At 37.9% G+C, this 15,991-nt stretch overlaps 4 protein-coding genes across 5 annotated transcripts in view; 1 reads left to right on the top strand and 3 right to left on the bottom strand.

Annotated features, from left to right (window-relative positions):
- The window catches only part of LOC134791740 (uncharacterized), a 55,984-nt gene extending 53,497 nt beyond the window's left edge, over positions 1-2,487 (bottom strand). Inside the window, exon 1 of one of the 2 annotated variants that reach the window (XM_063762880.1) lies at positions 2,098-2,487. In XM_063762880.1, the coding sequence (XP_063618950.1) occupies positions 2,098-2,223 (126 nt within the window). In that variant the 5' untranslated portion in view covers positions 2,224-2,487. The remainder of the gene's footprint in view (positions 1-2,097) is intronic. The other variant, XM_063762879.1, reaches the window with a different exon arrangement.
- A 2,726-nt stretch (positions 2,488-5,213) lies between these two features.
- Positions 5,214-9,300, top strand: LOC134791735 (nudC domain-containing protein 3). The gene is made up of 5 exons (XM_063762866.1): positions 5,214-5,393; positions 5,464-5,870; positions 6,597-6,782; positions 7,871-7,986; positions 9,115-9,300. The coding sequence occupies exons 1-5, from the start codon at positions 5,281-5,283 to the stop codon at positions 9,268-9,270; spliced, it is 978 nt and encodes a 325-aa protein (XP_063618936.1). The 5' UTR covers positions 5,214-5,280; the 3' UTR covers positions 9,271-9,300.
- A 20-nt stretch (positions 9,301-9,320) lies between these two features.
- LOC134791729 (zinc-type alcohol dehydrogenase-like protein SE_1777) lies at positions 9,321-11,331 on the bottom strand. Its single transcript, XM_063762854.1, has one exon. It carries the CDS (start codon positions 10,906-10,908, stop codon positions 9,862-9,864), a length of 1,047 nt encoding a protein of 348 aa, XP_063618924.1. The 5' UTR covers positions 10,909-11,331; the 3' UTR covers positions 9,321-9,861.
- A 722-nt stretch (positions 11,332-12,053) lies between these two features.
- On the bottom strand, positions 12,054-13,741 carry LOC134791479 (zinc-type alcohol dehydrogenase-like protein SE_1777). The gene is made up of 2 exons (XM_063762521.1): positions 13,622-13,741; positions 12,054-13,204 (listed from the first exon to the last, which is right to left on the bottom strand). Exon 2 carries the CDS (start codon positions 13,153-13,155, stop codon positions 12,112-12,114), a length of 1,044 nt encoding a protein of 347 aa, XP_063618591.1. The 5' UTR covers positions 13,156-13,204; positions 13,622-13,741; the 3' UTR covers positions 12,054-12,111.
- Positions 13,742-15,991: the final 2,250 nt, after the last annotated feature.

Genomic DNA, 15,991 nt, shown 5'->3' with positions numbered 1-15,991 from the left:
TAAAAGTGATGTCTTTAATATGTAGAATAATTAAGACCGTAAAATATATACTTTTGAACGTAACGTAAATTTTAGGGATTTATCCATACTTATTTAGAAAATAAGTCAATTTTAGTGAGGAATTTCAGATACTTTTAGCGCGATGTTTATTAATGCTGACTGTACACCTTACGTTATCTGTAAAGGTATCGAAATCAGGGTAGAGAGCAATTTCAAAAACAATGGAATAGTATTACACAAGGCGTTTAGATTTGTGATCATCTCGATTTTTCCATTGTTCTTTGGGTATCTAAAGACGAAGATACCTACCTGTATACAATAGTAATACAATTACATATTCTTTATTTAAGCACCGCAATTTTGGATCTTGTATTGTCGCATTGTCGATTATAGTCACAGGAAGGTTCAGTCATAGTTTAACATGCCCCGGTGTCTCTCTCAGGGGCGTATTTACCCTAGGGCCATCCGGGCCATGGCCCGGGGCGCCAACCTCAAGGGGCGGCATATGCCAACCCCCAGGGGCGGCATGCCGGATTGCATTTTGTTTTTCTTCCTTGACTTCTGGGGCGGCAAAACGTATTGGCCCGGGGCGCCAAATTTCAAAATACGCCCCTGGTCTCTCTGTAATCAATTTTACGAATAAAGGCTTCGTCACACAGGCGCGTTTTCCGGGCGGCGCGTGAGCGGGGCGCGCCGCTTTTACATATAAAAACGCTCACGCCCCGCCCGGAAAACGCGCCTGTGTGACGAAGCCTTTATTCGTAAAATTGATTACAGAGAGAGACGATAATGTTGCATGTGGACAGGTATCTGTATGTCCAGCCTCTGTATGTATTTCTTAGGTTTATTTGCAAGAAGTTAATTTTAGTTGTCAAATTGCCTGCTAGATGTCGCTGTATCGTGTGGAAAATCCTAGTTCGCGGTGTTAAGATTTTTCCGAGAAACATGACGTCTGGCCGGTACTAAATATTGTCTAGCTTATAGAACAGTTGTACCTCTATTGAATTAATTAAATACATTATAGTCAACAAGAGTGCTTTTCTTTTGGGGACTTTTTACACTGTTTTTACCGATTAAGCTGAAATCTAGTATAAGAACTTCTATCCACGGACGTTCAAGCTTTAGAATCACAGAATCAGCGCCTTGCTGAGGTGTCCTCGAGGGAGGGAGGGGAGGGAGGAAGTATGGGGTTCTTCAAAAAACGAGTGTACCTACATGTTTTCAAACGGTCGGCAACGCCCATGTAGCACCCCTGGAGTTGCAGATGTCCATAGGCTACAGTGACCGCTTACCATCAGGCGGACAGTGTGCTTGTTTGCCCCTCGACGTGGTATATCAACCCCTGATTACAGACAGCTTGTCAAAAAATCAATACCTACGTATCAGTCGCTAACAAATTAAAAGTAACTAATAAGTTTCTCATGTACCGTCGTAAAGTTTCCAAAATTGCGAAGTTTCCATCCTTGGTATGTAAAATTTTCGGAAACTTCTCATATTTTTTATGGGAATCGAAACTTTCCATTTACATAATAAAAGTTTCCCTTGTTTCCTGAAATTTCCTAGACCTTTTCCAACAATTTTGGAAACATTCCGTAAGTTGCACATATATTCTGTAAACTATTTAAGTTTCAACTCAAGTTACAACTAGTAAGTCAATATAGGTACATATAGATTCCATCTCATTTTGCTGCCCAAGGGAAAATTTGAAGGGTTAAATCTACTGTGGTTAACCCTTCGTATGTCTAAGCAAAGCACTGATCAGTGCGCATGACTTTACTTTACATATACATACAATAGGTTTAAATTCATTCGCACTGATCAGTGGTTAGACATAGGTACGATACGAAGGGTTAATGGTAGGGGATGCTCGCACAATTTGAACCTTATCCTGATGAACATAAAGCGTTCATACTGTTTAGGCAACAAATGGTTAAATTGATATGATTTCGCTATATCCTCGTATTGCAATGCCAAATTAAACGGACGTCTAAACCTGTTTTCGTTGGTAAGTCAAAATAAATGTGTGTTAAAAATCTGGGGGCACGGTAGTGCCCCGCCAAGTCTAGCAATTTTAACATTTTTTTATGTTTATCTTACCTGGATATTTGTTCGTTTCACTTCAATGTAAAGCCAGTTATCCGTCGAAAATGCTATTGCCATTAAGGCAGCAGCCACGATTGCCGTGATGGTCGCTATAGACAAAGTTACCGCTGAGCAAGGCATTTTAACAACCTTTGAAAGACAGTAATGAGGAAGAGCTAGAAGATATTCACAATCACAGCACTTATCTAGCCGAAAGTTCACCTATGCAGCATTTTTGTAAACACTTTGCGGACGAAGATCACGACAGCGCACTCGCGAATTAATAAAAACTCATATAAATTGCGGTCATCGCCTGCAGCGTACCGAGTTCGGGCGCGAGACTTCTTTCTTTGCCTACTTCACTTTGCCTTGCCTTGCCGCTCTCTTGCGGATGTGAAACTTTCGAAAGCGATGCGACTCCTCCAAGTGGCGGGAATGTAAATTAAAAACAGGTTTTAATGATACCAGCTAAAACTATAGTTTCTACCAAATGGTAAATTTTAAATCTTATCGCACTGGCATCCCATATTTTCACCCAGTGTAAAAAATTTGGATGTTTTTATTTAAGTACATATTTACGAGTTTGTTAAATTGTCACCACGGCAAACATGTCGCTTCATTGACTACATGACTTATTTCACAACTAATTGATTCCTGTGGATTTAGTTAGTTTCTTCGAGTTTTATAGTCAAAAATAAAGAGTAGAATTTAAAAATTGGCAATACTGTAGTGTCGTCCCTTTCAAACCAATTTGTATAAGACAAACGGGACGACACTACAGTATTGCCACTTTTTAATTTCTACTCTTTTTTGTGAGACTGTAATTATAGCTGGTCAAGCAGATCTTGTCAGTAGAAAAAGACGGCAATTTTGAAAAATGTAGGCGCGAAGGGATATCGTCCCATAGAAAATTTGAATTTGGCGCCTTTTTTTTACTGACAAGATTTGCTTGACCAGCTATATATCTATAATTAATTACTCTCATTTATAGTCCGAAAAAAATTAGAAAATTATCGATTGGGCCACTGAGCTAGAACAGACAATACATGACGCGAACATACATACTTTTATCTCATAGTGCCATTGAATTATTATTACTAACGTATAGAACCGGCACACAGAACCTGTATTTTGTGCCATGGGTTGATGTTGTTTTGACAACAAACTATAAAAGCGGACCGTGAGTCTCGGAACCTAAACGTGTAAGCGCCATGGATTTTACGGCACTTACGACGTTTTGGTGTGGGATGTTGTTGGAAAGGTCTTCCAAAATGAATAGGGGTTCTAGAAGAGCATTTTTTGATAAAGTGGATATTTTCGGAAATAATCGCTTTGAAAAAACAAAATGTGAGTGACAATTTTTTTATCGATTCAACCTTATAGTGTGGGATGTCGTTGGATAAGCCTTTCAAAATAAATAGGGGTCTTTAAACAATATTTCTTGATAAAGTGAATCATTTCGGAAATAATCGTTTAGAAAGAAAAGAAAAAGGTTTTTCCTTCTAACTTTTGAACCATCTTAAAAAACTCAATCAAATAAAATTAAAACAAACTTGATCAGTTAAGCCGTTTATGAGTTATCGCTAAAAGTCTTCCCTTCTTATTTTAATTAAAAGCCTGGCAACCCTTATTTGTGACCGGATTTTCGCAGGCAACCCTATACCATTGTATTTGCAATAAAACGACCATCATTTTGATGTATAATTCAAGCGTCAGACAGATGAGTGCAATTATCGATATAAAATCACCTCTTTAAACACGGCAACCACATAATAGTAACCGGAAAAAGATAGGCAACCTAGTTGATTTATGTTGTACAAGTTGTATACTTTCCATTGAAACTTATTTCGTTCGTCAGACAAATCGGTGAAATTTGCCGAAAAAATTTTTTTTTCTAAAATTGATTAAAAATAGCCTTGACTATTTTTCTTTAGGTAACCCTATTTATTTTAGTTCTGGAACATATTTTCTTTCATATTTTCATAGTTTCATCCGTCAGACAAATTGGTGAAGGTCCCATATATGGGGGATCTCCTACTACAAAACTAGGTTTTTTGGCGCATTGACAATGAGTCTACAATCAAACTAGCGAACAATCCTCCATATTAGCAACACCGAGAGGGTCTGGGAGACTAAGGCCCCATTCGCACGACAGCTTAAAAAGCGTTGCGTTAAAACCCGACGTTGGCGCTTTTTTACCGTTTCTAATATTTGTGTTCATATGAACGCTTAAAAATCACTTGTGTTTCGTACTGCCACGTACGCATCTCAGCAAAGTCATACTTTATTTGCTATTACGACGTATTATTTGAATATAGCTTGAATATTTCAGGAATTTGTGAGCAAAAGTTGACATTTATAAGGTGAAACTAATAATAATCTTGACGATTGACACCAAAAATTGACACTTGACAGCCAACTGACAGCAGCGCCGGCGCTTTTTTAACGCTTGTGAGAACAGATACACGGAGTTCCGTATGCTCTATTCAATTTGACGCCAACGCTCAACGCCGAAAATCGAACAGTGCTCGATAAAAAAGCGCCGCGCTTAAAAACCGCCTTCGTGTGAATACATACATGGTTATCCATTTGCGTCATTCAAACGCTTTTTTAACGCGCGTTGAAAAAGCTGCCGTGCGAACGGGGCCTAAATATATAAATTATTTTGCTTTTATTTTAGCTCCTAAAAGATGGATATGTAGTTTTTAGGTTTTTTGCTTGCTAGATTTATAAAATCTACCAATTTGCCAGGTTTTAATACTGGCAATAGTAGAACTTATGTATTACACTAGCAACACTATAAATGTCACTGCTGTCAGATGGCTGTCAGTCTGTCAGTAACTGCAACTTTTTTTATTGTAAGAGCGTTTAGCTATCGCAATACTTTTGTTTATTTGAGTTCTTATTTACACTTTATTTCTGTAATAATTAGTATATTTCAAGTCAAACTGATAGCAAATAATATTAAAATGGTAAGAAAATGTTATATCACATAAAATTATTATCCATTTTTCGTTGGATTATATTTGATTCCTGGCATTTCAGAATGAATAATAAATCACCTTGCTAATATTAGAACGTTCCTTATTGACATAATACGCCTGTCGTTTTCCAAAAACAAACGCGACAGCGACATCCTACTCAATTAAAGTGATCAAATCAAACTTTTCTTAGTTTTTTATCCGTAACACAATCAATATGTCGGTCGATTCCAATATTACCAAATACGATGACGTTTTATCATCTATCTTAGTAAACGAACAATCAGTTCTAGGATTTTTATCGGCAATATTCAACTTTCTTGCTAGACGGTAAGCATACACTTATCTAATTTAGTTATAATCACGTTAAACTTAATAACATAAGACTGTTTTATTCCAGTACGGACTTTTACTACGTTCCCGACGGCCCCTATGAGAACATGGGCTTTCCTCCCGGAGTAGCAGAAGAGCTAGTCATAAAGGTCTTAAGAACATGCGATCCTAAAAATTGGAAGGGCACAAACGGTGCCCGTAAACCGGACAACTTTAACAATGAGATCATGTGCTCCACGGTGGCCCAAGAAGTGGAAGTAGTGGCTGAGAATGAAGAAGATGAATTAGAAAATGAAGCTGTTGAAACTGAAGTTGCTCAGCCTGCAGAACCGGAGAAGAAAAGTCTAGAAGAGTCATCAAATAGTGAAACAAAAGAGTACAAACCACCTGTAATCCCTGTGCAAAAGAATAGTGAATCTTATAATGGAGCTATGAAAGATAAATACTCCTGGTCGCAAACTATCACAGAAATTGGTAAATGTCAATGTTTGTTTCGCAATAACTCTTTTTCTTTGTTAATTAATTGTTGTACTCCTTAAGTACTTACTTGAGTCAAGAGTTTTCTTTGTGTTTTATGCTAACATTATTATGTTAGTTGTGCATTCATACATTCTATTTTAAAACCTCATTTTTAACTTTAGCCCTATCTTTTTTTACTCTTCTCATTTATGGTGTTGCACATGTGGTTTGAGATTTGAGCTGCTGTTTGCGAATATGGCTAGGTCGTCAGCAAATCGGAGATGAGACAGATTCTTTCCTCTGATGTTTATTCTGTGGGACCTCCAATCCAACCCACCGAAGATTATTATTTTTTATATTTTAACTTTTTTTTTATTAAGAAGATCATAATAAACTCCTGTATTCACAGTCAGAAAAGAAATGCTTCCATTGGATCATTGGTCAAAGATCTTGTAGATGGTCTTACCCTGACAATCACCATGTTGGTTTTGACATGAATTGTTAATTGCAAATTATTTTCATGGTCTTGTTTTTTGTCCACAAAAAATGTGAAGGAGTAGAGCTTTTTCTATGACTTGAAATTTTGATTTTAAGTTTTCTCATGGTAAATGTAATATATGCAGCTAAAATGACATGCAATAGCACTAGTCTTTTGTTATTTATTTGATAAAATACAGAAATAAAAGTGTGACAGAGTGGTAAATAATATTGACCCATACACATTATTGTTATTATTTTCAGATGTAACTGTGCCGCTGCCTCCAGACATAAAGTCGGCAAAGGACTTGAAAGTAACAATAAACCCGAATGACATAAATGTTGCGTTCAGAAATGGTGACACAATTATCAAGGACATGCTGCAATACAAGATCAAGGCTAGCGATAGTGTTTGGACCATCAGTGGGGGAAAATTGTTGATACATTTAGGTAATTATTATAATGACTCAATTCCCACTTTTTTGATGCAAAACTGGCAAGATTTACCTGTCTATGGCAAGTACGAAAGGAAAACTTGGCAATGTGAATTCAAATAATACTCACTCAGCCTGCAGCCTAGTTTAATTGAAAAAGTGCAAGTGAAAAAATCTTTAGAATTTGACTACAATTTATTTTGCTATATATTCATACTTACAGGTAGTAAATATGTAATTAGGGTCAATATGGGTAAGTGTGGCTAACATTATCTTTGGGGCCTGTTTAAATAAGTACTTTTTGCAAGTTCATACATTTCCCACTAAACACAAGTAGTATACATATCAACGCTTATCATGAATAGTGGCACAACTCAAAATGAAATGCTATTGCATTTAATATTCTATCTTTTACTGGTAAGATTTAAAATCGAACGGCATTTCATTTTGTTTTATACCACTATTCATGATAAGCAACAATATATGTACAAACTTGCAATTAACACTAATCAACATGTAAACAGGCCCCAATATGAAAGCCAGCCACACTTACCCATACAATACAATACAATACAAATACTCTTTAGTGCACACCTCATTACCGTCATCACTGACCTTACCTACTTTAATTACAAAATTTCCAAAGTAAATAGTTATAGATATGTATGTATGTACTGATTCTTCATTGTTTATGTCATTAAAAATGCAGGTATGGATTTGCTATTCAATTAGTAATTCTAATCCATTCAATCTAAAGATTCTAAAGAAACCTATTGTTACATGGAAAGACATTATTCATGACTAGTGAATTAATTAAATTGTAGGTACCCTGGTTAATCTTGACCTCTGCCATGTGGTCTATTGTAGTAGGTGTTTTTTTTCTATATAAAAATTTCACACTACACAACAATTTTATGAAATAGATACCTAATACGCTTATCATACTGATGCGGACGCCGCTCCGGTGTGTGAGCAAGACAGTGCTATGCACTTATATAACAATGTCTTGCTCGCACACCAGAAATGCAAAATTCGCAGGAGTAGGAGACAGTTTCATCTACTATCTAAAATAAAATAAATTATAAAATTGATCTATCATTTCAGAAAAGGTACAGGAGCGCTGGTGGACGAAACTAGTTAATAGCGAAGAAGCTATTGATTTGGACAAAATTGATTGTTCAAGACCATTGAACGAATTGCCTGAAGACCATATCGCCAAGGTACTTTAACTTATTCTATTATTACTTTTCGTTTTTAAAAACGCTTGCTGGACTGAACCCCTGGTGAGGTTTTTTCATTCATTACTCATTACAGTATGGGGATCTTCAAAAAAGGGTTGTGCAGGTTTGTAAAGAAAAGGGTAATTTGTCCTTTGCATTGCTGCCATTTTTGGAAGTATAAAGCGGCAACAATTTCCAAAACGCATCACCAAAAGGTTTGATCTATGGCAGGCGTGGCTCACTCCGCGATTTCGTCGCTTTGCTACAGGTAGCTAAAAGCACATCCGTTCCACACCAATTTTGGTGGCTAGACATAAACCGCGCGTGGCGCTGTCGCCACCTAGCGGCCATATCTGTCCTGATCGTAACAGACGCGTTTTGTTAGAGAGTGAGTCTTCTTTACCTAGTACTATTATTTATTCTGTGTCTGTGGCGATAGCTGGACTAACCTTCTCACGCTAAATAGGCGCTAGTCGTCGAGTTGCGGAAACCTATGTGTATCACAAATACAACAAAGTCCTTCACCATTGGTCAAGCGCGTATAAACTCCGTTTCACACCTCATCATCTTCCTCGCGTTATCCCGGCACTTTGCCACGGCTCATGGGAGCCTGGGGGTCCGCTTAGCGACTAATCCCAAGTATTGGCGTAAGCACTAGTTTTTACGAAAGCGACTGCCATCTGATCTTCCAATCCAGGGTAAACTAGACCTTATTGGGATTAATCCGGTTTCCTGACGATGTTTTTCTTCACCGAAAAGCGACTGGTAAATATCAAATGATATTTCGTACCTATTATTCACTAGTCTGGTTTGTCTTCTAAGAAAAGAACGCCCAAGATATACCTCTAACCCCCTTATTCATAAAACTTTACGGGCCTGATTTAGTTAAATTATGTATTATGTTTGACCCCTTTCTTTCAAATACATAAATCAAAATGATGATCCAAGATCATATCTTATTTACCTAATACTTATCAGTTATCCTTACCACTCTTATCGCTATGTTAACATAAAACCATACATAAATATTTATGTTATGAATTGGTATGAAAAGTGACAAGCGGGAAATAGCCGCCTGGCGGCGACACAGTCCTGCACATATTTATAACAAATAAAATCTCATTGTAGGTAAGAGAACTACAGTGGAATCAGGAGCAGAAACTCAAGGGATTACCGACAAGTGATGAAATCAAGAATATAGAAATTCTCAAGAGAGCATGGAATGCCGAAGGATCCCCTTTCAAAGGGAAAGAATTTGACCCCAGTGTCCTAAAGCCTCATTAATGAATTAAACACATGATTATGAATGTACAATCGTTTTATTTACACACATAATAAATATAATAATATCTGATTGATCGAAGTGGCTTCGGTTAATTAATAAAATCAGGCGTTTTTTTTTTATTTGTATAGCCTCTTCTTCTGAACTTTGAACTGTTTGCTTTTGCTTGGATTTATTTTTAAATGAAGTCTCGTACTTCAGTGTGCCTGTTGGCAAAGGCCTCCTCCAACTCTTTCCAGTATTTCCTCTGCCTGGCCAGTCTTGTCCAAAATGGTCCTACAGTCTTGTCCAAATCAGGCGTTACTTTGCGGAAATCCATATTATCCATATTATATATTCATTTTAATTAGTGGCGGCTTCGGTTGATAAATAAATGTTTCAGACTTTATGTTTGATTATCACTACACCTTATAAAACAAAGTCCCCCGCCGCGTCTGTGTTTGTTCGCGATAAACTCAAAAACTACTGAACGGATTTTCATGCGGTTTTCACCTATCAATAGAGCGATTTTTTAAGAAGGTTTAGGTGTATTATTTGTTAACCTGTGCGAAGCTGGGGCGGGTCGCTAGTTTATTTATAAATATAGGTATATCTCAAAATCCGCTAAGAACAATCTTTCCAATCGATTTTTTATCTTCTATCAACCTATGCGCCTCTTTTAGATTTTCAGCGTTTATTGGTGACATGGTCTTAGTCAATGTAGACTTCAATTTACCTGTTTCAAGCATCTTACTTATATCCTCCAGGATTTCACGATATCTGTACTTGTCTTTAGTGTTATATTTCATTCTAGTAGCCATCATCTCTGCGACAAGCGTGAGGCTTTTTTCTTTAAGTGGTTTTATGTCAACTAAACCACTGCTGTCGCATAGGAAACAAATTCTACCTTGAGGCTTAGCAACTGCCATTAAAGAGTCCCAATAGGGATTTGGGTTATAGTTGACCAATATAAAATCTACCCCATTTGTATATCCTTGTGCTTTCAATTGTGGAAGTAAATCCTTAGTGTGATTAAGAACAATGTCTGCTCCATGTTGAAGGCTGAAAGCTTCAGTTTCTGCGCGGGCAGCGGTGCCTATGACCTTCAGCCCGAGGTTCTTAGCTAACTGAGACGCCACAGAACCGACTCCTCCACCGCTATTGATTATCAATAAAGTTTTCCCTTTATCCATGTTGGAAATCAGCAACCGATCATATAAAGATTCGTAGGCGGTAACGCCGGTCCACGGTATGGAAGCCGCTTCCTCAAATGTTATATTCTTCGGTTTTAATCCAACCAAAATTTCATCGATAGCAACGTACTGGGCATTCGGGCCGTTCCTTCGCAAATCGGCTATGAAAAACACTTCGTCGCCAACGTTAAAATACTTACATTTTTCACCTTTCGCAACGATAATGCCGGCGCCATCAGAACCCAAAATTCGAGGCAGTTCAAACGTGGGAGGCACCGGTTTGGATCTTTGCTTCGTATCAATACCATTGACAGATATTGCTTTCACTTCCACTAGAACGTCAGTACTCCTCAAAATCGGAAGAGGTACCTCCAAATTCAAAAGGCTCTCTGCGTCTGCAATCGGTAAGTTTGTGTAAAGACCAACTGCTTTCATGGACTTCGGTAGGAGATTGGACGTCATGCTCATGCTCTTTTAGCAAATTATTGACGTTCTGCAACCTGTCGGTTAGAACGTATAACGTTAATAATAGATCCAACTCAATATATTGTGGGATTTCTGCACATTGCGTAATATTGTGTAATAATTGACATTGACTCATTCGTGGGTTAGTGTTATATGATAGGTATGTACACTTATTTATAGCCCCCAATATTCTTATCTAATTGTTCTACGAGATATCAACTAGGCAGTCTTATCAATAATGCATTATAATGCCAAGTAGGTACCTAGGTCGGTACTATTAAACATACATGTGTAGGTATTAATTATTGACACGGGAAAAGTGTTATTGTACAGTCAACCAATTTGATGGCCACTATAGAACCATGTCATAATGAATCAATTTGTTTATCTTCTAAAGACAGTGCTTATTGAGTGATGTAATGTCATAACATATGTAGTATACATAATTTGGAAAGTATCTAGTACTTTAAACGACAAGGTACTATAGTGGCTTAGGAATTAAATTGGTTGACTGTACACACTGCCTTAATGTATGGCCAATAATGCAAAAAATAATAACTAGTGGCTCTGTGAGCTGTAGACCTCGCGAGCAGAGCTTTAAATAACATGGTGCTAAGAGCTTTAAATATAGTAAATTAAAAAAAAACAATACGAAATTTATGTGTAAAAAAATGCAAAAAGTTATAATATCCCAGCATACAATACTGGGGATCGAACCCAGACCCTCTGTGCAAACAGAAAAAGCAAACGTTTACAAACTGAGCCAAATAGTTTTTAGATGGGTTGACGAAATTTAGCTACTCCTCAAATTAAAATTAGTTAAAATTAAATATCTTAATACCTCCGAAACCAGCGAAATAAATTTTCTGAATTTTTGGCCATTTAATCTATAAACATATCTCAAAAAGAAAACACTCGTATGGTACCGATACCACTATTTGTTTACGCGCAAGGTGTCACGACTCCGCCATTTAAAAAAAATTCAAAAAACCGGACGGACAAAAAAATTTTACTTAGACATAGAATCCAGTCACAAAATTTCACGAGATTCGGTTAAGAATTGAGACCTGTAGAGGAGAACATCCGGACATACAAAAGCAAAATGGTCCAGTCGAAACGTAGACCTACGCTACGCTCCGGTCAATAAATTAATAAGTAACAAAATAATAACTTTATTTTACTTTACAAGAATGTCACAAAACAAGTTTAAAATCCAGTGAGGACAATCTTTCCAATGACTTTCTTCTCTTCTAAAAGCCTATGGGTCTCTCTAAGGTTATCAGCGTTAATTGGTGACATAGTTTTAGTCAATGTTGATTTTAATACACCCGCTTCAAACATTCTGGTTACATCCTCAAAGATTTCATGATATCTATTCTTATCCTCTGTATCATACTTAATTCTGGTTGCCATCATTTCAGAGACAAGAGTAAGACTCTTCTCTTTAAGTTGCCTTATATCTACCAAACCACTGCTGTCCACAATGAGGCAAATCCTGCCTTGGGGCTTAGCAGCCGCCATTATAGTGTTCCAGTAAGGATACGGGTCATAATTAACCAGTATAAATTCCACTCCATTCCCATATCCATGTGATTCCAACTGATGTATTAAATCTTTAGTATGATTTAGGACAATATCTACTCCATGTTGAAGACTAAAAGCTTCCGTTTCAGGCCGGGCAGCGGTGCCAATAACCTTCAGTCCTAGGTTCTTAGCTAACTGAGAGGCCACAGAACCAACACCGCCACCGCTGTTAATAATTAACAAAGTTTTTCCTTTATCCTTTTCCGAGAGCAGCAGCCGATCATACAAAGACTCGTAGGCTGTGACAGTAGTCAATGGCATTGCAGCGGCTTCTTCAAATGTCAGGTTTTTTGGTTTAGCTCCAACCATAACTTCATCTATAGCAACATATTGAGCATTAGATCCATTTCTTCTCAAGTCGGCAGTGAAAAATACTTCATCACCAACATTGAAATATTTAGTATTTTCACCTTTAGCTGCAATTATACCTGCACCATCCCAGCCCAAAATTCGAGGTAATTCTTGTGTAGCAGGAACTGGCTTAGGTGCCCGCTGTTTTGTATCTATAGGGTTAACAGCTGTCGCTTTAACTTCTACCAACACATCAGAACTTCTCAAGGTTGGAATGGGAACCTCCAAATTCAAGAGGCTCTCGGTTTCTGCAATCGGCAGGTACTTGTAAAGGCCAACTGCTTTCATGGTTTTGGGCAGGACTTTGGTCATCATGCTGTCTTGAACACGTCTAGTTTCTTGAAAACAATATGCACTCGGGAATCTGCCGGTTAGAGCGAATAACAGTAATAAAACGCAAAACATTGCTAACTAGTGTATTTATATCCAGCAAAACTGCAAGTCATTTACATAATTATGTTTAAATTTACGATAAATCGTCAGGTGATGGTGATAGTAACAACCAAACCTCACTGATTACAAAACAATAAATGAACCTTATTTTGGTACTACTACGGTTCACTATTGCTCTTAACTTCTCGTAGTAATTAGTGAATTTTGATTGTCACCTAAGGAAATACTAAGTAAGATAAATTCAGTCAATCCCATGAGTTCATGAACTTCTTGATATGATAACAAACTATGATCAAAACTTATTTTATGTGAACATAACCCAATTTTGTCTCATTCATAGAATATAGGAGCCTATGAATACAATACTTAAGTACTTTATTAAACTTACGTTACGACCCACTTAGCTAAAACAGTATCAAGCAACAGTATTTAATGTTTATTTCTATTTTCATTGTGATAAATGTGTGATAATCACGAGAATGATAAGAAGGGGATAAGAACATTTAAGAACTTCGATAAGTTTTGACAGCTGACAGCTTTAACAGTAGGAACAAAGAGAATATAATCACTAAGGCCAAGCGAGCACCACGATTTTAATTTTTGCGACACGATTTTAGAATCGCGCTGTAATATATCGCAGAAAATCCACTGCGCGCACTGCGATGAAAAAGTCGACGAATTGTTCATTCTCAACATGGATTTCGTACCAGTCGCTTGTCGTGAAACGTGTCTTCTTATAGACACAAAGGTGATCTCCTTCTATTTCCATAATTAAACGGTCAACATCAAGCGTCTCATCTTGTGGTTCCATTGGAGAAGCAGGTTCCGATATGTTGACGCATGGAGAGCCAAATGCCGACTGAGGTTCGGGGTGCGATTTTATAATCGCAGTGCGCGCGGGGCCATACAGCTCCGTATGCTGCAATTCACTTTGCGACAATCGCGTCGCGAGCAGTCGCGGAAAAATGTGACAAATCACAATTTTAAAATCGCTGCGATTTTTTTGTCGCATATGCGCGCACTGCCATATAAACATACGTTACATTTCTGCGATTAAATTATCGCGCGACAAAAAGTCGCGGTGCGCGCTTGGCCTAAGTAGGAAGAAGGTCAAATTAGAGTCTTATTTGGAAAACTTATTTCTACCTAATAAACTTGGAAAACTTTAATAAATACAGATATAAATAACTGGGGTAATTTCATTTGTTGTTTGTTTCTTAGTTTTCATTTATTATCAATAACGGTCCTTCGCGTTTGTTTTTTCGATTTTACCTATCTACTAGATAGCGCTCTCATGCATGGTCAGTGGGGAGACACTCCTGACTTCGGTCGAACTCGGCTCCGTGCTCCGTTCGGCCACAGAATAAATAATAGTACTACCGTACAGAAAGGAAACTTCCTACAAAACCGAAGTTTGACAGCGGTTCAGGGTCGAATCATGCTATCCCTTTCTAATATATGGCACTATCCCTTTCGGCAATTTAGGGTTGTCAAAAATCAAATAATTATCTTATCTGTGGTCGTGAACGCAAAAGGAAGTCAAGTGGTGCCAACCCTAATAATTAGTGATGTACCGACTATTGATTTGGCCGACTAGCCGACTAATCGGCGCTCGAATGGCCGATTAGTCGGCCAGATCATTAGATTCATTAGTTTCGTATGAGTTCAGGTCGAAAACAATAGTTTTGCTCCTTTGGTTGCGCTATTCATCATAATTTAGCTTAGCTAAAAGGTGTTCTCTACAGGTTCAAATACCTATCACAAGAATCCTCGTTTAATTTATGTCTTTAGTTCTTTTACTTTGCGATCCTGAGCTGACCGTCAGTACAGCTTGTAGGAGGTATTCCCAAGGCTCTATTTCCCGTACGTAGTCGCCAGTTAAGAACCTATCTCCTGTGGTCAGCGTCTTTACGAGCAACGTGCCCTGACTAAGTCTCTAAATTTTGCAATAACATTAATAGTTCCTCATGACTCCACCATTAAAAAAAAGAAAAACAAAAAAAATAATAATAATAAAAAAAAATACTATTGAACTTGCACATGAAATTACACGAGAATCAGTTGAAATCGACCTGTAGAGGAAAACACCAGCCCACCAACATACGATAACGATCAAACGGTCAATTATATGAACAAACGTTTTCGTATGCACCCTGAATAGGTATTTTAGTAAAATAAACATAAAACATATGGTAAATATTGACAGTTGATTTCTTTTGTTTCTGTTTTTCTTTCACTAATAAAGTGCCGACTAATCGGCCATTTTTGCCGACTAGTCGCCGACTAATCGCCGACTACAAATGTGGCCGGATAGTCGGCTTTCCCGACTAGTCGGCGACTAGTAGGTACATCCCTACTAATAATTGCTCGGAGCAATGCTGAGCTGAGCGGAGCCGAGTTTGGCCGAAGTCAGGAGTTTCGCACCGCTGGTTCGGCTCAGCATTGCTCCGAGCAATTATTAGGGTTGGCACCACTTGACTTGCTTTTGCGTGCGACCACAGATAAGATAATCACTTGAATTTTGACAACCCTAAATAGCGGAAAGGGATAGTGCCATATATTAGAAAGGGATAGCAATATTCGACCCTGAACTGCTGCAGCTGTCAAACTTCGGGTTTGTAGGAAGTGTCCTTTCTGTACGGTAGTACTATTATTTCTTCTGTGGCATGGTTTTATCGAACGAGCGAGGGAAGCGAAATCTTAAGCCCCCCATTCACACTCCTACCGTGTAGGCCGCCTCATAGTCCACCTCGTTGGG

The sequence above is a fragment of the Cydia splendana genome, chromosome 6 (assembly GCF_910591565.1).
Source record: "Cydia splendana chromosome 6, ilCydSple1.2, whole genome shotgun sequence".
NCBI lineage: Eukaryota > Metazoa > Arthropoda > Insecta > Lepidoptera > Tortricidae > Cydia > Cydia splendana.
The sequence above is the reverse complement of the archived record's forward strand: the minus strand, read 5'-3'. Positions and strand labels throughout refer to the sequence as shown.

Coding starts and splice junctions, on each gene's coding strand:
- LOC134791735 (XM_063762866.1), top strand. CDS start 5,281: ATGTCGGTCGATTCCAATATTACCAAATACGATGACGTTTTATCATCT. Junction 5,871..6,596: donor GCAAACTATCACAGAAATTG/GTAAATGTCAAT, acceptor TATTATTTTCAG/ATGTAACTGTGCCGCTGCCT. Junction 7,987..9,114: donor CTGAAGACCATATCGCCAAG/GTACTTTAACTT, acceptor ATCTCATTGTAG/GTAAGAGAACTACAGTGGAA.
- LOC134791729 (XM_063762854.1), bottom strand. CDS start 10,908: ATGAGCATGACGTCCAATCTCCTACCGAAGTCCATGAAAGCAGTTGGT.
- LOC134791479 (XM_063762521.1), bottom strand. CDS start 13,155: ATGATGACCAAAGTCCTGCCCAAAACCATGAAAGCAGTTGGCCTTTAC.